Source organism: Oryctolagus cuniculus, chromosome 4, assembly GCF_964237555.1.
Source record: "Oryctolagus cuniculus chromosome 4, mOryCun1.1, whole genome shotgun sequence".
Classification (NCBI taxonomy): Eukaryota; Metazoa; Chordata; class Mammalia; order Lagomorpha; family Leporidae; genus Oryctolagus; species Oryctolagus cuniculus.
In genome coordinates this window covers 131,887,342-131,911,387 of record NC_091435.1, presented here as the reverse complement: position 1 = coordinate 131,911,387, position 24,046 = coordinate 131,887,342, and the positions used below count along the sequence as shown (strand labels likewise).

At 47.0% G+C, this 24,046-nt stretch overlaps 1 protein-coding gene across 4 annotated transcripts in view; it reads right to left on the bottom strand.

Annotated features, from left to right (window-relative positions):
• WWTR1 (WW domain containing transcription regulator 1) overlaps nucleotides 1–24,046 on the bottom strand; it is a 148,573-nt gene that overhangs the window by 54,250 nt on the left and 70,277 nt on the right. For all 4 annotated transcript variants that reach the window (XM_008266317.4, XM_008266316.4, XM_008266319.4 and 1 more), the window contains exon 3: nucleotides 4,413–4,549. In XM_008266317.4, coding sequence (XP_008264539.2) covers nucleotides 4,413–4,549 — 137 coding nt within the window. The remainder of the gene's footprint in view (nucleotides 1–4,412; nucleotides 4,550–24,046) is intronic.

Here is a 24,046-nt window from a genome sequence, read left to right as displayed (position 1 = left end):
CACGTGGGAGACCAGGATGGAGCTCCTGGCTCCTGACTTTGGCCTGGCCCAGCCCTGCCTGTTGCAAGTATTTGGAGAATGAACAAGCAGATGGGAGACCCCTCACCCCATCACTCTGCTTTTCAAATAAATAAATAAATGCTTTTAAAAAGTGAATATTCTAGAGCAGGAGTTGTGGCATAGTGGGTAAAGCCGCCACCTGGGACACCGGCATCCATATGGGTACCAGTTCGAGTCCCAGCTGCTCCACTTCTGATCCAGCTCCCTGCTAATGCACCTGGGAAAGCAGCTTGAAGATGGTCCAAATGTTTCAGGCCCTGCTACCCATGTGGTAGACCCAGATGAAGCTCCTGGCTCCAGCCTGGCCCAACATTAACTGTTGCAGACATTTAGAGAATGAACCAGTGGATAAAAGACCTCTCTCTCTTTTTTTCTCTCTCTCTAACTCTTTCAAAATAAATAAAGATTTTGTTTAAAGTGATTATTCTACACAAGCTGTCAGCACTCACATGATTACCAAATGATAATAACTCCTCCTTACTACCTTAGATCCTGTAAGGCCTTCCTTCCCTCTCCCGTTCACGGGGTATGCCTTGGATTCAGACTTAGAGGTTTACTCAGACAGAAGCAAACTGAGTAAAGCCTTATAGTAGACCCTGTTTGGCAAACACAAAAACTAAAATTGCAGTTAAAGCCACACCATGCTGGAGACGGTTATTTGAATTAAAGTGCAAAAATCGTTTTCAGAGCCCGCTTCATTGAAGTGTATGAAAATTCCTTAGCTCTAAAGGCCCAAGAAATCTATCTCCTTTCAGAAAGAATCTGTTTCCATGAAGCCACTAACTCCACGATGAATTTAAGTGAAGGGTTTCTCCTCCCACAATTAAAACATGCTCAATTTATAAGTCACATTTCAGGAATGCATTTAAAACTCTTAGAAAAAGACAAGATACTAGGCATCTACCAGAAAGAAGTTTCTTGGGGGAGGGGAAACCGAAGCATTTCCACCAGAGGGCGCTGTTCTCATTGGCAGTAATGAATGCGGTATTCCTAACTTAAAGCCCCAAATAAATTTTTTTCTTGAAATTCTTTGTGATGAACAATCTTAAAATATAACATATTATGGTTAAATACAATAAATATTTACTTCAGTTTATTATAGGCCAAAGTCCTATGTTTTTCACAAATACAATCTCATAATTTCCTCATACAACACAGAATCTTCATTCTACATATGGGGAAACTGAAGCACAACTAAGTAACTTAGCAGAATCACCGAGCTGGTAACTGGCAGGGCCAGGATTCAAATTCTGGTAGCACGAGCCCCAAGCATATCTCACCTATGTCATGTCTGAATGTGCTCAATAATACCACTGATGCTAACACAGCTCTAGAAATATTGAAAATTAGCGATAAGAGGTGCTAATCTCATTATCAGATAGTAATGTTATTTTGACAGCATTTTCACATATACACAAGTACTTCCCATTGGAGGGAAAATAGCACTTATGTTCACTTACTTGTCATCTACATCTCATGAAAAGTGCCAAAGTTCTAGATTTCACAAGGAGAGAGAGAGGAACTTGCTCTTTTATTTTTAAAGATAATGAGTACGAATCACAGGCAAAGCTGAGGGTTGAAGTGAAATATTCTGAGTAAATCATTATTACTAGCACCACCCTGGGACTCAAAATTGTATCCTGGTCTTCAGAACTAACTTGGCATTTCTGATTTTTTTAAGATTTATTTATTTATTTGAAAGAAGAAGATACAGAGAGAAAGGAGAAAGAGAGATCTCCCATCTGCTGGTTCACCCTCAAATGGCCACAAGAGCCAGAGCTGGGCCAGACTGAAGCCAGGAGCCAGGGGCTTCTTCCAGTTCTCCCAACTGGGTGGCAAGGGCCATCTTCAACTGCCTTCCCGGGCATATTAGCAGGGAGCTGGATCAGAAGTAGGGCAGTCTGAGTCTGGGACTCAGACATACGTGATGCCGGCACTGCAGGCAGCAGCTTAACCTGCTATAGCACAACACTGGCCCCGGTGTTCCTGGATACATGTCTATCCTTGGGGACACATCTGTGACTCTGTGTAGGCTGACAACATATTCTGAAATGGGCAAATATTCAAGTATTGTTGGAAAAACCCAAGAATATATGTCTTGAGAAATGTACTGACCTCATTTATTAGAAATATGGAAAGCAAGGTATTTTATTTAGCTACAGTACGTATGTTTCACAAAGTTCCAATCACAGCTTCTTTAGATTACTCCACTAACATGACTGGACTGTGTATGTGTGTGTGTGCACACACAAGCACAGGCAGATCACATGTGCCTTCAGTATCAAGCTTCAACCATTCCAGTTCCTTTCTAATTTAATTAGTACACTTCCTACTTGTTGCACAATTTTTAAAAATTACAAGGAGCACACAGAAGAGCATAACGAAGCATATTCCCCACAGTGTTATACATACCAGCAACACACTAGTAACAGCCTAATTATCCATCGGACAGGAACTAGTTAAATAAACTAATTATAACATATCAATATGCTGGACCACTGGGCAACTTTTAAAAAGAATGAAGCAGCTCCATGTGCATGACTATAGAGGTGAAAAAAGCAAAGTGAGGAACACTGGGTATAAAATGCTAGGTGCACACGCGCACACACACACACACACACACACACAGCAGGAAACACTGCCTGGCTCCAGGAAGTAAACTGGGAGACTAAGGAAACGGGGATTGAATGAAGACTTACTTTCTGACAGCCCCTTTGAAGTGCTTGAATTTTTTTAAAAAACATATCCATAAAAGATTTTTTTCCAAAGAGAGTCAAGTGAAGGTGAAAACATTAATAACTAGTTTTCTGAACATTACATGGTCAAAGTCACCGTGCAACAGGTGCAATGCCACCTAGCCTGGATCTTCTTCGCCACCCCGACATCTGCTTCCTGCCTGAGCTCTCACACAGTTGAGACCAACAGGGCGTGGGTGTCTGGGAGGTGCTGGTTTCCAACCACTGGGAGAAGCACCTGTGCTTCTCCCAGACCTTTCAGATAAGGAACACCACGATGTCTACCCCAGGGCAGCTGCTTTCGAGATACGATGTAGTCTCCAAGCTATGAAACAGCAGGTTCAGGCTTCCTGGAAGAACGGGCGCTTGCAGCTAACTGGGGTCTACCCAAGTTCACGTTCACTTTGGCTAGGCCCCAGTGAGAAGGAGGACTGTCCAGTAACGCCGCTTCCATTTTTATCCTATCCATTCCTGAAAATCCACCAGGAGATTCTTTTCACACCCTAAAATTAGCTCCTGGGTACAGCAGTCTGAGGATATCTAATCTTAAGTGGAAATGGTATCGCAAACAGCATCTTCTTTTATATAACTTTAAATTGGCCCATTTTTCTTCTTTGATTTTAGCCCCTGGGGGCAAGGGAGGGAGTGAATGCCACAAAGGCAGGCAGCTGAGCTGCCCCTGCTGCTCATGGCCAGTGGGCAGGGGTTTAGCTCTCTGGGTGTCCAGGCAGCAGGCAGAAAATGCGACCCCCTCAAGTCTGCAGGCCACACCTGCAGGCGGTGATGCAGTGGAGGATGAGTGACACTGTCCCCAGGGTCCACAGAGGAGCTGCGTGTTGACTATGCAGTGGTTAACTGAATTGTGAAGTCGTACTGACTTGCATGACTGGGAAAGTCTCCTCTCATCTACAACATGGGGATCCTGTCGCTCCGGGGGCTGTGCTGAGGAGTTAATGCAACTGGGCCTGTGTGTGACAGTGACCAAATTCACAGACGGGGGCAGCTGCCCTATGTGCCTGTGTGTGCGGATGAAGACAGGAGGCCTAAGGGATTTTTCTTTCTTTTAATTTTTATTTATTTAAAAGGCAGAGAAAGAAAAGAGTTCTTCCATCCCTTGGTTGACTCCCCAAATGCACGCAACACCCGGGGCTGGGCCAGGCTGAGGCTGGGAGCCAGGAACTCCATCCGGGTCTCCATGTGGGTGGTGGGGATCCAAGCAGTTGGGCCATCACCTGTGCACTAGCAGGAAGCTGGAAGGAGGACTCGAACCTGGGACTTGAACCGAAGTTCTCTAATATGGGTTGTGGGTGTTCCAAGTGGCATTTTAACCACTGCTCCAAATGCATGCCATACGTGATGCTTTCAAAGAGCTCCCAAGAAGGGAACTGGAGCAGAGGTGGCAGTGCCGTGTCAACCTAAGGTGGGGGCAGTAGTGTCATGAGCCATGTGGTAAAGAGGCCAAGGCAAAGGGGGCAAGGAGGGTGATAGCACCAAGAAGGAGGAGAAAAACCCTGCCTGGGTGCAGGAAGAGGCACCGAGACGACCAGAGCTGCTCCTGCCCAGAGCCCGCGGGCAGACCCTGGTAACTCCAGCGGGCAGGCAGTGCGCGGGGCTTACCGAGACTTGGCTGGGCCACTGCCATGGACCTCTGCGGCACTGGCGTGGAAGTGACGGCAGCGTGCAGGTTCATGTGATTCAGGGGCTGATTCATCGCCTTCCTAGGGTCTTGCCATGTGGTGATTTTTTCTATGTGACTAAAAGAAGGAAAAACAATTATCTTTTTAATTGCCAGCATCGTTATCAACACCACCAAAACCAGCACAGCAGTTAAGTGACGCCAATTCTAGGCTTAGGCTGCTTTACACATGACTGATGATTGTGTCTGGCTTCTCCAAGGGTGCACACCTGCCCACGTGGCCCTCCTTGGCGGGGGGGGGGGGGGGGGGGGGTGTCCCACTGAGGATTTTGTGGGCGTCTCTCTGGACACCAGCTATGCTGTCCAGACTGCTCCTAGGTGCAGCAAGCCCCAACAAAACTCCCCTCGACCCCAAAGGCCAGTTCCCTAGCACTCCCAACACTCAGGGGATGATGCTTCACCATCCCCTCCCTGGGGTGCCACGGTGTGAGCCCCTCCTCTGAAGTAAGGCCCCAGCTCTCCTCCCCTGCTGCCAGCCCCCCACATTCTCTGCATCATGGAATTAGCATGAGAAGGCTCTTTCACCTGCCCTCTGCCAAAGACGGGCCTTGACCCAGCCTCTTACTGGACATCCCGGAGCTCTTCCTCACAGGGAGGCTTGATGAGGCCCACAGGGTAATACATAAAGCCCTCCGGGAGCTCACCTTCCACCAAGCAAGGCAATGGCTTGTACAGCGGGGCAGAGGAGCAGCAGCAGCAAAGTTGAATATGCCAAGTTTGGCAAGTATCAGATTATGGAGAAACCTGTACACTGAGGTGTGAAAGTGTCCCAGGCAAGGGAAGATATCCTTAGACTACGGAGCATACACAACTCCCAATAGTTGCTACTATAATTCATCTCCGAGAAGCCAGCTCCAGGGTTTCCAGGACATCCCTGGAAAGTTGGGAAGGGCCTCCAGCTTCGCCCACCTCCTCCAAAACCTCATTTCAAGTCACTTCTGGGGCCTCCCAGGCCCTGTTCCACTCCAGCAAGCTCCACCTTTAATCAGAGTTTGTTCTACATATCATCAGCCCTCCATATCTATGGGTTTCACATGCACAGATTCCCACAGATCAAATATAGGGTCAGGAAAAAAAATTGCACCTGTACTAAACATGTATGGACCTCTTTTTCTTGGCCCTAAACAAAGCAGTTTAACGACTATACGCATAGCATCTACATTGCATTGGGTATTACGAATTTTGTGCCATTTTAAGGAAGGGACCTGAACACCCTCAGATTCCAGTATCTGCAGGAAGTCCTAGAACCAACACCCTCAGATATCACGAGTTGACTGTATGTATTTTAAAGATGCATCACATCCTCCTGGTGCCCCTATTTTTTATTTTCCAAATGGTATCAGGTCTTTCTGTGTCCATCAAAGACAACACACTTTGATAGAAGACACTGAATATTAGCTCATTCTGTGCCTTGCAGCTAGGTTTGCCTCTTCCCTGTCAAGCCCCAGCCACTGCTGACCCTTCCTGGCACACACAGAAAGGAGTCTGGCAGTGTTGTAGGTAAGGGACCAGAAGAAATGCATCACCACACCCTCCCCCCAAGGGTTGCCTCTAAAAACTTCTTCCTTGCCCTGCAGCTTAAAATTGCTATTGTAGCAATGCCACACTGGCCTGGCCAAAAAGATCCAGCGGCCTGCATCCTTCCATGATCTACAGGCCATTACGATATCATCATAATAAAGCTAACCATGCCTGACACGCCCAGTCCCACCATGCCCCTGATGTCATGACACATCAAAGACTTCCTAAAAAGGTGAGAAAAGTGGCAGTCATCAGACTCCTGGAAATCTCCGCCATTTCCTGGAAACCCCCCCAAAGCATCACCCCCGTACCTCCAGATCTCAAAATGGGATCATCCCAAAGGGATGCAGCTCACTCTGGACCAGGCCTGCACCCCTGCTTTAGCGTGTACTTCTGCTTCGCTAATATATCTTACTCCTCTGCTAACTTTTATCTATGTCGAACCTCTGTTCATAGGAGACAAGTACCTGGACCCCAAGCCTCCCAACAGCATCTCTTTGTTAAGAATCCTTCATTTAAAATAATGATGATAATAATAATAATAATAACAACGGAGATCTCGTTCTTCGGCACACCAGACTGAAAGCAGCCCCCTGCGATATGAACACCAGTTCAAGAGGCTGCTCCACTACTGATCCAGCTCCCTGCTAATCACCTGGGAAAGCAGTGGAGGATGGTCCGTGTGTGCTTGAGCCCCTGCCATCCACACCCAGGGAGACTTGGATGGAGCTCCAGGCTTTTGACTTTGTCCTGGCCCAGCCCTGGCCATTGCAGCCACTTGGGGAGTAAGCCAGAGGATGGAGGACCTCTCTCTCTCTCTGTGTAACTCTGCCTATCAAATAAATAAATAAATCCCTTTTTTAAAAAAATACCTAGTGCCTACTAAAAACAATGGCACCTGTGGAACCTTTGGTGTTCAGATCCTCTGCGGGGATCATGCAGCTTAATTCTAAGTCAAGAAACCTCTTTGCACTGATTGTGTTTGTTTCATTTTTCTTCCCTTCTGTTAGCTCACATTTCAATACTGAAACCAAGGGAAGCATTTGGAACAGAGTTTAAAATGCTGCTTGGGACACTTTCAACCTATATCCCAGCCTCTTCTAGTTCTAACTTTCTGCTAATGCACACCCAAGAGGTAGTAGGTGAGAGCTCAAGTACTTGGGTCCCCACCACCCATGTGGGAGAACCAGAAGAAGTTCTGGTCTCTGGCTTTGGCCTGGTCCAGATCTAGCCATTTATGGACATTTGGAATTGGAATGAACCAGCAAATGGAAGATCTCTATCTGTCTGTCTGTCTGTCTATCTATCTATCTATCTTGTCTCTGTCTCACTGCCTTTCAAATAAGTAAAAATAAATAAATAACAAAAATAATAAATGCTGACAGTGTTAAAAGTCTTATTCAGATTTCTTCATTGAAGACTTAACGGTATTGTTGTAGGGAATTCATCCATTGCCTTGAATGAAAACTTGGACGTTTTTCTAAGACTTTTTTTTCCCTTGAGTATTATTTTATTTAAGTGAAAGGCAGGGTGTGAGAAATAGATATTCCATCCACTGGTTCACCCTGACTGAAGCCAGAGGCCCAGAACTCCATCCAGGTCTCCCACATGAGTAGCAGGGTATCAAGTACTTGGGCCATCACCTGCTGCCTCCCAGGCCCATTAGCAGGGAGCTGGATCAGAAGCAGAGCAGCAAGGACTCCAACTGGTGCTCTGATATGGGATGCTGGAGTCACAAGAGGTGGCTTCTCCCACTGCATACAACATTGTCCACTTAAGAAGACTGAAATGAATGTGATCTTAAAAGTCAGCCTCTAAAAAGGAAACAGAGTTAACTACTGAGTTCCAAAACTGTAGATGCCATCAGTCTTCCTTAAAAAGTAAAAAATTAGTAAGTCCAAAATTATCCCAAAGGAATTAAAATAAAAGAACCAAGTCTGTCTTGATAAGAACAAAGCATCAGGCTGGTGCTGTGGCGTAGCTGGTAAAGCTGCGGCCTGCAGTGCTGGTATCCCATACGAATGACGGTTTGAGATCCAGCTTATCCAGTTCCGATCCAGCTCTCTGCTATGGTCTGAGAAAGCAGCAGAAGATGGTCCAAGTCCCTGGGCCCCTGCATCCATGTGGGAGAGAGACCTGGAAGAAGCTCCTGGCTCTTGGCTTTGGATCGGCGCAGCTTCAGCAGTTGCAGACATCTAGGGAGTGAACCAACAGGTAGAAGACCTCTCTCTCTCTCTCTCTCTCTCTCTGTCTCTGCCTCTCTGTAACTCTGCCTTTAAATAAATAAATAAATCTTAAAAAACAAATAAACGAACATCGGGAGCCGGCAATGGGTGTGGTGGGCATTGGTTCTTCTTGTCCCAGCTACTCCACTTCAGATGCAGCTCCCTACTAATGGCCTGGGACAAGCAGCGGAAGATGGTCCCAGTGTTTGGGCCCCTGCTGCCCACAAGGGTCACCTGGATGAAGCTCCTGGTTCCTGGCTTCTGGCTTCGTCCCAGCTCAACCCTGGCCACTGTGGCCATCTGGGGAGGGAACCAGCGGATGGAAGATCTCTCCTTCTGTGTGTCTTCCTCTCTCTCTCTCTGTGACTCTGACTTTCAAATAAATAAATAAATCTTAAGGTTGAACTGAAGAGATGAGAATCATTTCCCTAAGCATTAAAAAAAAATTCAAAAAGCAAAGCAACAGTTTTAGTTCCAGTTTCAGACCAGCCGTTGTAATTCTGCTTACAGCTCTCATGAAATCCTTTTGTCAACTTTCCGGCCTGCTGGAAGTGGGGTAGGGGGTGTCCCAGCCAGGTGCAGGGGGGTTGTCACAGGCCCTCAGAGCCAGGCGCCAACAGCTGAGGAAGTGAGGGTGGGCAAACTCCCTTCAGCCAAGTAAGGAGAGCTCAGAAACCCTTTGATTTGTCCTTTAGGACCCATCCTATTAAAAGCTGTTTTCCAAGGTAGGCACGTCCTATACACAGCCACTTTGCGTTCCGGTAGCAGAAGGCAAAGAATCCTTCCCTTTCATGCAGCTCCCTCTGACTCCTACCTGGAGCGGCTCCGCGCGGGGGAGAACCAGCCCCGGGGGGGAGGCAGCCACAGGCTCCGCGTGGCCGAACACGCAGGACACTGCTGTGGGGGATATTCAGCTGCCAGCGGGAGGCATCACCCAGGAGCCCCACTCTCCCTCCCATCCTGAACAAGTGGAGGAGGGAGGCGTCCAGGGCACAGAGCCCTTAGGGAGGGCAGCCGCCACCCCCAGGACCGAGTGGGTGGCGCCTTCAGGCGGCCACCCCCTCCCTCGTCCTCACCGGTCTGACCCCAAGGAGGTACAGCTCATTCACTCGGAGGCCTGTCCCCAGATGCCCACCGAGCCTGGGAGCCCCGGTGGCTCACCCGCGCAGCTCCCTGCTCAGACTTCTGAAGTCTGTCTTGTTGTAAAGCAGTCTTGTTCCCGGCCGGTTTGGTCATGAAAAGTGTCATTCACTGGCAGTCCCCGCAGACAGAAGCACAAGAGGGAGACTTTCTGAAGTGGGCAGTTCCCATCACTCTGAAAGGGCTCTGAGGCGGCCCCTCATGACCCCAGCCCAGCCGCAGAGCAGTCCACGGGACCAGCGTGGTCCTCAGGCTCCACTTGGAGTGCTGTCCACAGTGGCTCCCGCTCGGAATGCAACAAGCCACGGGAAGTGCTCAGCACAGGTGCCTGACACAGCGCTGATGATCTGAGCTGAAAACCAAATTCTCCTGCCTTTCCAACCATTTAGAGCCCCCCCCCCCCCGCCTGGATATGCCATTCACTCTTTCATTCTGCTGTCTCATCCCTGCTCACTCTCCCAATGCTACTGAGTCACTTCCTTTCTCATATTTCTCAGTGGAACCCTATTGTCTGCCAGGACCCACAATTTAGCCAGATTAATCCCTCCTTCCTAGGACTCCCACCTCCTTCCTGGCTCCACTCCTTTGCTGAGTCTACTTCAAAAAAAAAAAAAAAAAGTCTCTCCACTGTTCAGAAAGTACAGCTTCCCTGGGAAATCAACAGAGAGATCGTTTTTCAATCCTCCTATACTGTAGATGCACATCCTATAAATACATACTCCGAGGTGGGCGTTGTGCTGGGGCCACCTGTGCTAGTCACATCCCACACCAGCGTCCCGGCTCCTCCGCTTTCCATCCAGCTCCCTGCTAATGCACCCCGGGATCAGTAGAGGATGCCCCAAGTCCTTGAGCCCCTGCCACTCACGTGGGAGACACGGATGGAGTTCAGGGCTCAGCCTGGCCCAGACGCAGCTGTTGTGGGCATTTGGGGAGTGAACCAGCAGACGGAAGATCTCTGTCTCTCTGCCTTTCAAGCAGATGAAGATAAATAAGCTGTATTCTGTACAGTTTTTTCATATTTGAAAATGGAATAAAAAAAAAGAAAAAAGATACCAAACTGTTTATGGTGACTCAAGCAAGGAACAGGCTACGTGGTTATTTTTTTCCTTATCTAAACTTCTCTGCACTTTCCAGCATTTAGTAGTGACTACGGATTGCTTTCATAACCAGTAAAAACAGAAACACTCGTGAAGGTACAAAAAGACAAGAAGGAAAACTGCAGCATGGATACGCAGGTCACGGGGTACTAAATAGTTGTTGAAGATAAACAGATTGGGCTTCTGTCTTCCAGTGGTCCAGGTAAGAAGTGGAATGAAATCAATTATCCAGTTTTGCACGGCTTATGTCAAGAAAGGATACCAGTTCCGAAGGAGAAGGAAAACTTTTCTAAACACCAAAAAAATATTTTTCCCCTAGACTTAAAATACACACACACAAAGATCTCACAGAAAAGGAAGCTGTCTGTGGCCGGCACACAGGGAGTGGTCTTTCCGCTTCCTTGGAGGCCCCTGGGCCCCTCCTTCCCAGACGGCCTCCTTCTTTCAGTCAGGGAGAACGCCAGACCAAGGGCAGCCACATTAGGACATCTCAGAGAAGCGCCCTGCTCCCAGGACAGGGTGCTCGCCAAGGGGCAGGAGAGGCCGGCACTTCCCTGAGAAGATACTTGGCTGGAGACGGGAGCTTATGCAAAACTGTTGTGTGAAATTGTTTTCCCTTGTGGATGAATACTTTCTTCAATAAAGACAAATTTAGAAAGCTGTTGCATTTACGAAGCGAAGTCTTTGTGTGGGGTGAAAATGTCATTGGAATCGGCAAGGGTGACACGCTCACCCTCCCCGCCCCCCTCCCCGCTGGGACCTGCCCCTCCCATCAACGGGAGGGGCGGGGCTAACTCGCTTGCTCTCCACTCCAGCAACCCACAGGCTGCTTCCTGAACTTTCACCTAGATGAGAACGCCACAGCCTGAGGGCTTCCCCTCCCGCTGTTTTTGTTGTTTTCTTCCCTGCCTTCCCCTAACCAGCTCTTCTCTCCTCCAGCCTCATATCCCAAGGACATCTGGGACCCAAGCCACCTCTGGGTCCTGGGTCCTCACTGTCCATGATATAAAAGTATCACTCCCACTGGAATGTCCCTGGCAGAGCGGCCAGACCCCATGGGCTCTGCAAAAAACAAAGTCCTGCAGTCACACCTGAGTTTTAGACTAGCTTTGACCCTGCATGACCTATTTGGACAAGGCATCTAACCCATCCCAGACTCAGCACTGTATCCATGAGACATGGGTTAAAAAAAAAAAAAAAAAAGATAACAGATAATACCAGTTTTTGTTCTGCAGCTCTTCCAACTGCCAAGGTCATCTGAAGATTTAAGACCAGTTCACTGGTTTCGCAACCTCACTCAGCAGTGAGCTGTATGGAAGGCAGCTCTGGCCTCAAGCCCAAGGCTGCAGGTTTATTCAGCAGTCAAGGACTGACTGTGCACCTATTATGCACAGTGCACAATGCACCAGGTAGGCATATAGAAATAGAAAATGAAAAACTCCTAACTAGCAACGGAACCACCAAAGGCAAAGAAAATCTTGTCTGGAAAAATCAAATCCACCTACTTCTTTCCCAGGAAAAGGCCTAGGGTTTTTAGATGGATTTACCCTCCATGTCTTGACCTATCACACTAACTTTATGGAAGGAAGCCATGGAATAAGGGCTTTATTAAACAGAAAAGACCTGTGTAATACATTCTGTATTGCTGGAGCAAACAAAGATATAAAAACAGGAATGACTACTAGTGCTTCATTCTGTAGGAATTTAAAATTCTTAGCTGCATGTTGCTTGTTTGTATGGGCAAAGATTTCCATCCTCAAGCCAAGTGCTTTGTCTTTTTTCACTGGGCCTCCTGTCTGCCCTCACTTCTGTAACATGTTAGAGTTTCACGTTTGTGTCAGACAGCAGGGCTCCCAGCACCCACAGAACTGTTGGGACAGACTTGCAGACACCTCCAACCTGCCTCTTCTTTTCTGTCACAACCTGGCGAGGCAGTTAAGAGCGCCAGGCCATGAGATGGGAGTTTAAAGGCAGCCTGAAGTCTCAAGGGCGACCCTTCCAAAGTCAATCACACTGCTGTTACTTGACTTCATCCCCTCACTCCCTTGATGAAGTTCCTCTTCAATGGCGGCCACTGCTCCTTCTTTCAGGGTGTTCCTATTGCTCTCCCAGTGTACTATGAGCTCATTGCTGGCCCCATGGAGCACAGGAGAGTGTTCTACCATAGCAAGCATTTGAAAAATACACTCTGGCAACCCCTGTGATACTCACAAGCCCAATTTAGGAGACAAGCAAACTGTCTTATTTTAGAAAATAAATAAAAATTTAAAAAATCTTTTGATTCGCTGCACCAATTTGCCACCTTCTTAACGTTAAAGCAAATGTACCCACTGAAGACTACCTAAAAACTGACAGGGGCCGGAGCTGTGGCGTAGCAGGTAAAGCCACTGCCTTGCAGTGCTGGCATCCCTTTTAGGCACCAGTTCAAGTCCCGACTGCTCCACTTTCAATCCAGCTCTCTGCTATGGCCTGGGAAAGCAGCAGAAATGGCCCAAGTTCTTGGGCCCTGCACCTGCATGGGAGACTCAGAAGAAGCTCCCAACTCCTAGTTCGGATCTGGGCAGCTCCAGCCATTGTGGCCATCTGGGGAGTGAACCAACAGATGGAAGACACTCTCTCTCCTTCTCTCTCCCTCTGCCTCTCTGTAACTCTTGCCTTTCAAATAAGTAAATAAATATTTTTTAAAAACTGATAGAGTAAGAAACTTTGCAACTTGCTTTTTGCAAGCCATTCTAGTTAGACCCATTAGTGTTAAAAATGAAAACTGAAACAGATTTAGAAGAGGCTGATAAATTCCCACATAGGGTTCGCCAAGTGAACTTGACCCACTGTCAGCAGGTAACAAATGCTGTGCCAAATTTTAATCCCATGCCAGATGGCAAAAAGACTTGCCCAAGACTCATATTAAAGTTTTGAAAATTTCCCCAATTAGAATTAGAATACAAGTATGAAAAAGCTGGTTTGCTTTTTTGTTACATTTCAAGGATAAATCCTGCTTATATTTCAATCAAATTAAACATTCCCATGTTTTTATTGAAATTTCAAAACCTAGGAAATAGCACATATCTTACTCATATTGTACATTTCTCTAACTGGTATCTTCTATTTGCTTCTTTGTTTGCCAATCGCTCTTAGCTCTTCCAACTGACACCCCAGACAGGTGTGACCAACAAGAACAAATCTCCATGGCTGGACGCACACACTTTCTCCAGAGTCCCTCGGCTGTCACCCTAAGCCAGAATGCAATGGGAGTCACCATCACTGTGGGTGCTCAGCTCTCGGGCCCCATCACAACCCAACCTGATCATATTCATAAGATTAGTAGCCACACAGTAAGCTGTTGCCCTGTGCTTAACCCTATCCACCCTTTTGTGTAATGGGGCGTCAGCTTTTGAACTTCAATGCCCTGACAATCAGAAATAAAGTGTTGGCTCCTCACGTGGCTGAACAGATACACAGCTTGTGTCTTACTGTATTCCCAAAGCGATTAGTTTCCCTCGCAAGTTGTCACCCTTCCTACTTTCACCCCAGCTGATGATTCTTTGTCCTAAAGCAGCTTCTATAACACTTCCAATTGGTCACAGTTCTCCATTCTGTGCAAATGCTACACAGCACGGGCACCACCTCCTGCTAAGAACTCCACCACATTCGAATGAAAGAAAGAGACAAAAGCCAGGCTGCAGATGCACAAAGCTGACACCTCCATTAGCAAAACAGCAGTTTAAACCTCCACGCTGTAGAGAGAGATTCTCCCATCATACAACAAAGGTGACTGTTCACTTAACAGAAATGTGCTGGATGAGGAAGCGCCTCTTTCTTTGAAACCACAAGGAATTTATAGTTAAAAGGTTCCGGTCAGATTTTCACCTAGGCAGCTCATCAAACATAGCTGCAGTCTATGACCCAGGAATAATAACTCTTATATAAATAGGGGATTTTTTAGGCTCCTCTAATAAAAGATGACCCAAGAGCAGAAGCATTATTTTGGTGCACGCTTCCGGTCTCCACCATTCATTTGCCAATCCAAAAAATTTCAGAGTTCTCTGGAATTCTGCATGAATGGCAGGGATTGTATTTTTAACTACCAGGCTCTAATCCTTGACTTCCATCCCAGCCTTGCCAAGAAGCCTCCACTTGTTTAAATTAGCAGCAGCAGCGTGAAAGGTCTGCTGGGATTGCCGCTGCGGCAGCTGTGCCGATCCGTCTACCTCGAGTCCTCCCGCTGCGCACCACTGACCTCTGCACACTCATTCCTTCTGAACCCGTCAGGGCACAAGCTGAGTCCAGCGGAGCTGCTGGCAGACCCAGGGAGCAGGATGAGCCCGCTTGGGATCATAATATCCGTGGTTCCTGCAGGGGTTTACGTATCAGAGTATTTTGTCCCGGGGATAGGAAAGAAGGGGACATTATGAATGTGTCACTTCTCGGAGAAACCTCTTTGGGAAGCGGGTGACTCATTCACACAGTCCCACGGTGTGACTCACGGACCTGGCTTCCAAGGGTGAGCGGTTCAGCCATTGTGTCTGAGACACCTATCATCCGTTCGGCTCCCCAGTATCACCCAGCACCAGCAAACCTCCCTTCACCCCTGCAAATGGCGCCAAAATCTTGCTTAACCTCATTCCTCCCAGAGACTGGGAGCTGTTTTGTTTGCTGGTTTTTTACTTGGGTCAAGAGCCCTATTGATAAACTTTGGCTGAGTCACAATTTTATTATCAACACTAGCATGTTTTTTCTCTTCTCATGGCAGTATCAGTAAAGCTTTAAAAAGGTTAGCAGAGGTGGGCATTTAGCCTAGCATTTAAGACTCCAGTTAAAGATACCCATGTCCCATACTGGAGTGCCTGCATTCAATTTCCAGCCAAATGCTGGTTCTAGCTACCTGCTAATGAATAAACTGTAAAGCAGCAGGTGATGGGTCAAGTAATTGGGTCCCTGGCCCCGAAGTGAGCACCTGAATTGAGTGTTTGGCTCCCAGCTTCAGCCTCAGCCAAGCCCCAGCTGGTGCAGGCACCTGAGGGGTGTGCCAGTGGATGGGCGTTCTCTTTGTCTCTTTTCACAGATTTACAAATCACTAAGTTTCTTGTGCTGGAACTGAACAATGCATGAGTTTATTTCACTATATTTTAAGTAATTTCTAGGTGCTAAGTATAAAACATGTACCTGTTAGAGTCTTTATTCCACTTTCCTCCTTTCCCAAGACAAAATCATGGGATGGGAAGGAAGCGGCGTGAAGAAATGACAAGGCTCCTTATGAATGGTGAGTTCTAGAATTATCAGCCTAATGTGGGAAGGATTTATCCATGTACTTACTGGACAAACATTTATTGTGAGGTTCTGTTTTCCACAGGGATTTGGTTCCAAACTCAGTTTTCACACATGTGGACCGTGGTAAAAATTACCCCCTGAAAATCCTTTAAATACGCAGTCCACTGGGCTTTGTGTATACGGTACGATATTACCTTTCAGTATGTTCACTGCAGCCAGCTCCGCCCACGGTGAGGATACGGTGCTGTGTCTGTGGCTCAGCCCCGGATGAAACAGCGCTGCACCCAAATACATATGTTGGGATTTGCCACTCAAAGATGCATATGGTGCTGAGGGTATATGGAGCTGGCGATCCAATGCGTGGGGAGACGTGGCTGTGAAATAAGGGGCTTAGAGCACTAACCCTCCTGTTTCTGCTGTCAGACAGCCCCAGAACCGAGGCTCTGTCTCAATGGCTGCATTTGAGATGCGCTCTCCATCCCCGCCGCATCTTACCTCTCGGAGGCAGCTCCAATCTCTCTATTAGTTGTAAGAAGGGGTTTGGTTTTAAGCCACCAAGCTACGGTAAATGCTAAAAAAGGTGTTTTCCCAGCTCTCTTCCTGGAGAAAGCGTCAATCCCGCAAGACTGGCTCACTCCTTTTAATAGATGCCTTTCACAAGCTCCGTGGGACCCATGCTTCTGACCAATCAGCTGTAAGTCGGAGTTTCCACTTGGCAACATTCAACGAGCTTTCAAGTAGCTGGACACATGGAAGTTTCTGGAGGGTGGTGCATGCAGGTAGGACATGGAAGCTTGGAGCCCCTTCCTGCATGCTTTGCCCTGTGAACCTCTTCTGTCTGGCTGAGCATCTGTAGCCTTCCCACGATCCTTTATAATACATGGGTACTGCAAGTTAAATGTTCCCCTGAATTCCATGAGCCATCCTAGCAAATTAATCAAATGCTCTCAGGGGTTGGTGGAAGACCTGATGGAGCTCCTGGCTCCTGGCTTTGGATCTGCCCAGCTCCAGCTGTTGGGGCCATCTGGGGCCATCTCTCTCTCTCTCTCTCTCTCTCTCTCTCTCTCTCTCTCTCCATCCAGTAGCTCTGCCTTACAAATAAATAATCTTGGGGCCTCCACTACTGTGTAGCAGGTAAAGCCGCCGTCTGCAGTGCCGGCATCCGGTTCAAGACCTGTCTGTTCCTCTTCTGATCCAACTCTCTGCTATGGCCTGGGAGAGCAGTACAAGACAGCCCAAGTCCTTGGGCCCCTGCACCCATGTGGGAGACCTGGAGGAAACTCCTGGTTCCTGGCTTCGGATCAGCCCAGCTCCGGCTGTTATGGCTAAATGGGGAGTGAACCAGTAGATGGAAGACCTTTCTTTCTGCTTCGCCCTCTCACTGTCTATAACGCTACCTCTCAAATAAATAAATAAATAAATAAAAACGTTTAAAATAAAAAAAAGTGGACAGCCATTCAGTATTATTCTTACTGTGCATTTTGCTCCAAGCTGAACCCTATCTTATATTTTACATGTGGGAGTGGAAATCTTGCTGCGATGATCCGTTCTTTCTCACAGAAGGCACAAGGCAGGTAACAAGGAGTACTAAGCAATCAGAGTGGCTATTATTAGAAAAAAATAAGGACAGGAGGTGTACAGCCTTAAGACACATCTTCTATCAGAGTGCCTGGGTTACGATCCTCACTCCAATCTGATTGCAACTTCCTGCTATCGCACACTCTGGGAATTAGCAGTTGATGACTCAAGTACTTGGGTCTCTGCCACCCACGTAAGAGACCTGGATGGAGTTCCAGGCTCCTAACTTTGGCCTGGCCCAGCCCTGGCTGTTGTCAGCATTTGAGGAGTGAACCAGAGGATGGAAGATCTCTCTCTCCCTTTCTCTCTGTCTCTGTCTCTCTCCCTGTATCTCTATCTCCCTCTTCTTTTTTCTTTCTGTCAATCTGTCTTTCAAATAAAAATAACTTTTAAAAAAGAAGTGGAAAAAATATATGAGAAAAAAACATTTAAGTTTGCAGGTAAATGTTCTTCCAGTGCTTGGAACGAACATTGTATGTGTACAAAGATTGTGAAAAAAATGATAAACAGCAAAAATTTCCACCCCAACCTCTTTAGATGTATGACCGAAACAAAAGAAAAAAAAAACACACACACACACACAGCAGCAGGAACAACCCTTGAAAATACCCACGGGGCAGTGCTGTGGTGAAACAGGCAAAGTTGCAGCCACAAACAAGCCACACGGGCACCAGTTCAAGACCCGACTATACCACTTCTGATCCAGTTCCCTGCTAGCTAATGCACCTGGGAAAGCAGCAGAGGGTGGCCCAAGCACTTGGGTCCCCGAACCCATGTGGGAGACCTGGAAGAAGCTCCTGGCTCCTGACTTTGGCCTGGCTCAGTCCCAGCCGTTGTGGCCATTTGGGGAGTGAACCAGCAGATGGAAGATCTCTCTATTTCTCTCCTTCTCTTTCTCTGTAACTCTGTCTTTCAAATAAATAAACACATCTTTAAAAAATAATATTAATAGGTGCCAGCATTGTGGCTTAGAGGATTAAGCTGCCATTTGCTATGCCTGCATCTTGTATTAGAGACTGATTCAAATCCCGGCTACTCTGCTTCCCATCTAGGTCCCTGCTAATGCTCCTGGGAACGCCTGTAAGATAGTCAATTTGGTTCCTGCAACCCATGTGGGAGACTGGAATAGAATTCCAGGCTCTGGGCTCCTGACTTCGACCTGGCCCAGCCCCAGCCACTGGGGCCATCCACGTGGGGAGTGGACCAGTGGATGGAAGATCTTAACTGCTGTCTCTGTCTCTCTGTCACTCTGCCTTTCAAATAAACAAATAAATCATAGGAAAAAAATTGGAATACCTACAAAATGCTCACGAAAGAACCTGTAAACTTGCGAAGGGTCACTCTCATTACCAGACTTCCTTTGGCACTGCCTCTCTGGAGGACAGCTGATTGACAGGTGACAGAAGCCCTGGTCCGGCAATCCCACCTCCATAAAGTGGACCCCAAGGAACAGCAGCAACAGCCAGCCGTTCTGGAAGATCCACTCTTTCAGTCTGGGTGCTGGGAACGGTCATGGCAGGTTCTGGATGCGCTGCGTGGGCTTCTGGAGAAGTTTCTTCAATGGGACGGAGACCCAGACTTTCAGCTTTCTACTTTTCCTCTTTCCTCCAGTTTGGAATGTGAACACGACAGTCAGAGCTGGAGCCGCCCTCTTGAATCAATAGGAATAGAAGCCACTCAGCAAGAGCAACTAAGCAGAGACAGCTGCGTGTGGAGCCATAAACCCACCATGGAACGCCTCACTTCAGATTGGTCCAATGTTCTCTAATAAACAATCTCATTCCCTGTCCCTATAAACCACAGACACAATTCCAAGCCAATACAAGTTTGCAAAATTAATGCACAAAGAAGTCCACTGCAGTTTTGCTTACAATTAAAATATGTGGTGATAGAATGGCTAAGGAAAGTATAGCACAGACAATGGCAGACTGAACAGACAGGAATGATACAGCGCTGCCTTTGCTAAAATGGTAAGATATTTACAGGATATTGCTGAGTGAACACAATCCTGTTTTGGTGAATAGAATACATATGAGGGAGGGAAAATAGACTTTATATCTTTAGGTTTTTTAAACTTAATTCATTGTCTTCAATAACAATTATTTTGCTGGGGCCAGTGTTGTGGCACAGTGGGTTAAGCTGCCACCTGCAATGCTGGCATCTCATACAAGCACAGGTTTGGGTCCCAGCTGCTCCACTTCTGAGCCAGCTCCCTGCTAATGCACCTTGGAAGGCAGCAGAAGATGGCCCAAGTGCTTGGGTCCCTGCCACCCATGTTGGAGACCCAGATGAAGCTCCTGGCTCCTGGTTGCAGCCATTTGGGAAGTGAACCAGTGAATGGAAGTGCGCTCTCTCTCTCTCTCTTTCCCTACCTCTTTCTCTCTCTCTTTCTCTCTCTCTTTCTCCTCTGTCTTCTCTTTAACTCTTTCAAATAAATGAATACATCTTTTTAAAAAAATATTTTCCTCATCAGAAAAAAAGATAATGACAAAGCTAACCTCCCCACATATGAACCCACTTCCTGCTTTAAAAATAATTTTGCATTCCACACTGGAACCCATACCTGCTAATTATAGCCTCTGGAAATAACTCCATAGCTAGAGTATAGGGTTGAAAGTCCTGTCAGTCCTTTTCCTGGGGGTTGGAGGTGGCGCCAGTGCAATGCTCCCATGAGCGCTAAGCCCAAAGGTGCTCTGAACTGGGGACAGGCACAGAAAAGGGGGGAAAGGCGGTAGAAAGCCGGGATAAAGAGGATCAGGAGAATTCTATAATTAAGCACTCCTTGGTGGCTGCCCCTGGCAGCTGCTGGAGGGAGCAGGGGAATGTGAACGGGGCGTCAGCAGCCCTCTGGGGCAGATCAAGCGGGCCTGTCACTCTGCGCAGGGACTGTGCTTCACACAAGCCGGGCCACCTTATATCCAGCACCTGTCAGCCTCGGAGACACCCAGCTGTGGCACCGCGACTGCTGTCATCTGCCTGATCCACAAGGCCAGACAAGTATTGTATCTAGAAAGAAAGATTAGGGCAAAAGATCTTTGATTGTTCTGATGAAAGAAAATGCATGCCTCCTGTTTGTTTTCTTCCTTCCTTCTTTCTTTATTTATTAAAGGAAGAAACCTCCCCTTGCAGCTGTATTTGTCATTTTTAACTCCCGTGTTAATTATATATGCACTACAAATAATGGTTTAAATTTAGTCTGAGGACCCGCCACAAGGCCCCTTCTCATCCCACCGTGAGGCACATCCTGCCTTCAAACCCCTTCACAATTCCCATTGACTCGCAGAGGAACCCTGTGCAAGAAGCGAAACAGGATACAGACCCTAAGGGTTGCCAGAGGAAACGGTGCTTTCTTCACAGGACACATTTAGATGTTTCCTTTCCTGAGACTTTTTTAAATGATGTTGAAATCGAGGGAGGCCTTACGTAAGCTGTGAACTTCTCAGCACATGCAACTGTGAACTGGGTGCAGAAGGCAATCCCACAGCAGATATCCCAAAACGAACCATGGAATGAATGAACGAGTCAAGAAAGACAGCGTGAATGAAAGAACATTTTTAATGGGTTTACGTCAGCAAATTGCTTTGTTTCTCAGTATCAAATGCAGCAAACAAAACGTCCTCCCTTATATCTTGAAGTCCTCATAAACTGCAACCAGGATGTTTTGTTCTTCACTTGTCTCAGGAAGGCCACAGATGCTAGAGAGTGATACGACACCCTCTATGACAAATCAAACCATCAGTTCGTTCCCATTCAATTCAGCATACTGGCTGACTGAGACCGTACCAGGTACCACACACCACGGGCCCTAAGTCTGCACCAGGTCATGCATCTAGTGGGATAGTAAATGCTTGTTGAATGAACGAATGTATGAATTGGTACCAATTTTTATAATAATGACAGCCATGATAATGATGATTCATACCAGCCATTCTATTAGTCACAACATTCACAATAATCATGGCAATAATGTCTCATAATAACAGTTGACACTTGACAAAGCATTTTATAGGTTCAACATTTATCTTAGCTCAATCACCCTAACAGGTTTAATAAATTCCTTTTGTAAGACCCAGAAAATGAGTTGGGGCAAGTTAGTCCTCGGTTTCTATGGGATAGAGCAGGGAGTCGAGTCTTACTCTCCTAGGAGTCAGGCTGGGGGCTTTGTCCATGACACAGTTCTGCCTCCTGAATCCAGAGAGGCTGACGCACATCACCCAGCCCACTAGGAAGGAAGGAAAAGAGGATACGCACAGGCACTGCTGCTGACGGCCTGGCTGTGCCCTGAACCATCTCCTGCAGGCTCTGTCCTCCCCCGGCTTCAGTGAAACATCACCAGCCCTCCTAGTCTTTCCTGAGGCCCTTGAGTCACATAGCATGCGAGTGGGCCTGCAAAGCTGACCTTTTAACAGCCTGGGTTTAATCAGGCCCATCCTGTGCAGAAAAGAGATTCGCGTGACAGTTAAACAAATGAGCTCCATGTGATCCTGTAGCTGACGTCGTGGGAGCAAGGAGAAGAAGAAACACAAGTACTCCTTTTTCATCCATAAACCAAACACAAAGCAGAACCCAAACTCTCCGCCGTGGCTTCAGAGGACCCCGGTAAAGATGGGTCTGAAGACACAAGGCCGTAACTGAATTGACCCTGAGCATCGCTGGAACCGAGCTACGGAGGGAAGTAGGACGGTCACAGACCTGTGTGCAGAGAAAGCCAAAGCTGCTCCCTCAGAAACCAGCCTCCAGGAACCACAGCTTCAGGCTGACTCACCTTTCATTTTTATTAACAGCCTTATTATTAATGACTATGAAAAATATTAAAATAGGTTGGTGTTTTCTAAAAGTCATAAATATGTTCATCCTATAATAAGCAGTGTTACCAGCCTTTACAATTATCTGTAATTACTTAATTAAAATCTAGCATGTATGTTAATCTCTCTTACTTTGTATTTTCACCAGGAAAAAAAGACTAATAGAGATAAATTCCAGTTTTTCAAAGCCACTCCCTGTTAGCTTTTCATTATATTTCATATTTTTAACATCCATACCACGTACATTATTATGAGCACTGAAAGGAAACAGTTATATCAGAAGAAATATTTCACATGGGGTCAGGGTTTGCAGCCATCTTAAAAGACTCTTTTGTTTGTTTTTGTTTTGTTTTTTTAAGACACAGAGACAGACCCAGCTCCCATTCACTACTAGTTCACTTCCCAAATGACCAAAACATCCAGGGCTAGGAACCAGGAACTCCATGAAGTTTCCAATGTGGGTGGCAGGGACCCAACCACTTCAGCTATCACCTACTGCCTCCCAGGGTGCGCAGTAGCAGGAAGCTGAGATCAGAGTGGGACTTGAACCCAGGTACTCCAATACAGGACACAGGTGTCCCAAGCAGCAGCTTAACCACTAAGCCAAATCCCCACTCCTTGAAAGACTTCTTAAGAAGTTCATGTCTGGGGTCAGCAGAGTGGCACAGAGGGTGAACCACCACTTGTGATGCTAGCATCCCATATCTAAGCACTGGTTTGGATCTTGGCTGCTTCTGGTTTGAGATCCACTCCCCTGCTAAAGAGCTTGGGAAAGCATTGGAAGATGGTACAAGTGCTTGGCCCCCTGCCACTCATGTGGGAGACCCAAATAGAGTCCTGGTTCCTGACTTCATTCTGGCCCAGCCCAGGCCATTGCAACCATTTGGAGAGTGAGCCAGCAGATGGAAAATCTCTCTCTCTCTCTCTCTCTCTCTCTCTCTTTCTGCCCCTCCCTCTTTCAAATAAATGACATAAGGCTTTAAAAAACAGAAGAAGTTCATGCTTGTCCATTCAGGACATAATAACTAAATACAACATTAACATAAAGGTGAGGGAAATGTACAAACGTTAACTACCATAGCATGTGATTCCTAATGTGGAGGGAAAAACAGAAAAATTATTACTACACTGAGATGTAGTCAAGAGGAAAATGACAGAAATTGTCCTTATCTGGTTACCTCAACGAACTATCTGTTTTCTCAATGCACTCCAGAATGTTCCATGAATGTTAAATTTCTGTAAACATTCTCCTACAACAGAGGCTCAGGCAAGCCAAAAATAGGGCTTAATCTGGAAAACTCCCATAATACGGACAACTACACTGACAACAACGATGAAAATGCAAGTGTGTGTTGAGGTGAGAGTGTGCAGGGAGTGCGCACAAGTGGCCGTGACGTCCACGGGGGAAGCCACTGCTGACCCTTCTGGTACCACTGTGCTCAGAGACCTCCTCTGCTGCCTAAAACCCACTGCTCAGGTAGCTAATGGGTGTTCCCCGGCTCAGCCAGACTGCCCAGGAGGCGGTACGGTCCCAGGGCAGGGAGGCCTCAGGTGCATTCTACAGAACTCCAGTCCTGGGAGATAACCGCCCCGGAAACCCTAACCCCCAAAAGGGCTCTCTTATCAAGTAAGCTTAGAGCACAAGGCAGGCTGTAGTTCCCTTGGAAAAGCTATACAACACGTGTGTATAGAAGAGGCTCTGGGCCTACCTTTGCTTAACGCAACATCTCCAATTTATTCAGTGTTATCCTTTTCTTCCCTTAACTAATGACATCCAGTAGAAGGCATTTTTAGGACTTACGTTACAGAATATACTGTTTGTGCTACTGAATCCAAGCGTGACTTCCGATTTCAATTCAGCAACACTGTACTCTATGCTTCAGACACGACAGCAATGTTTTCCTACACGACTGACTACAAG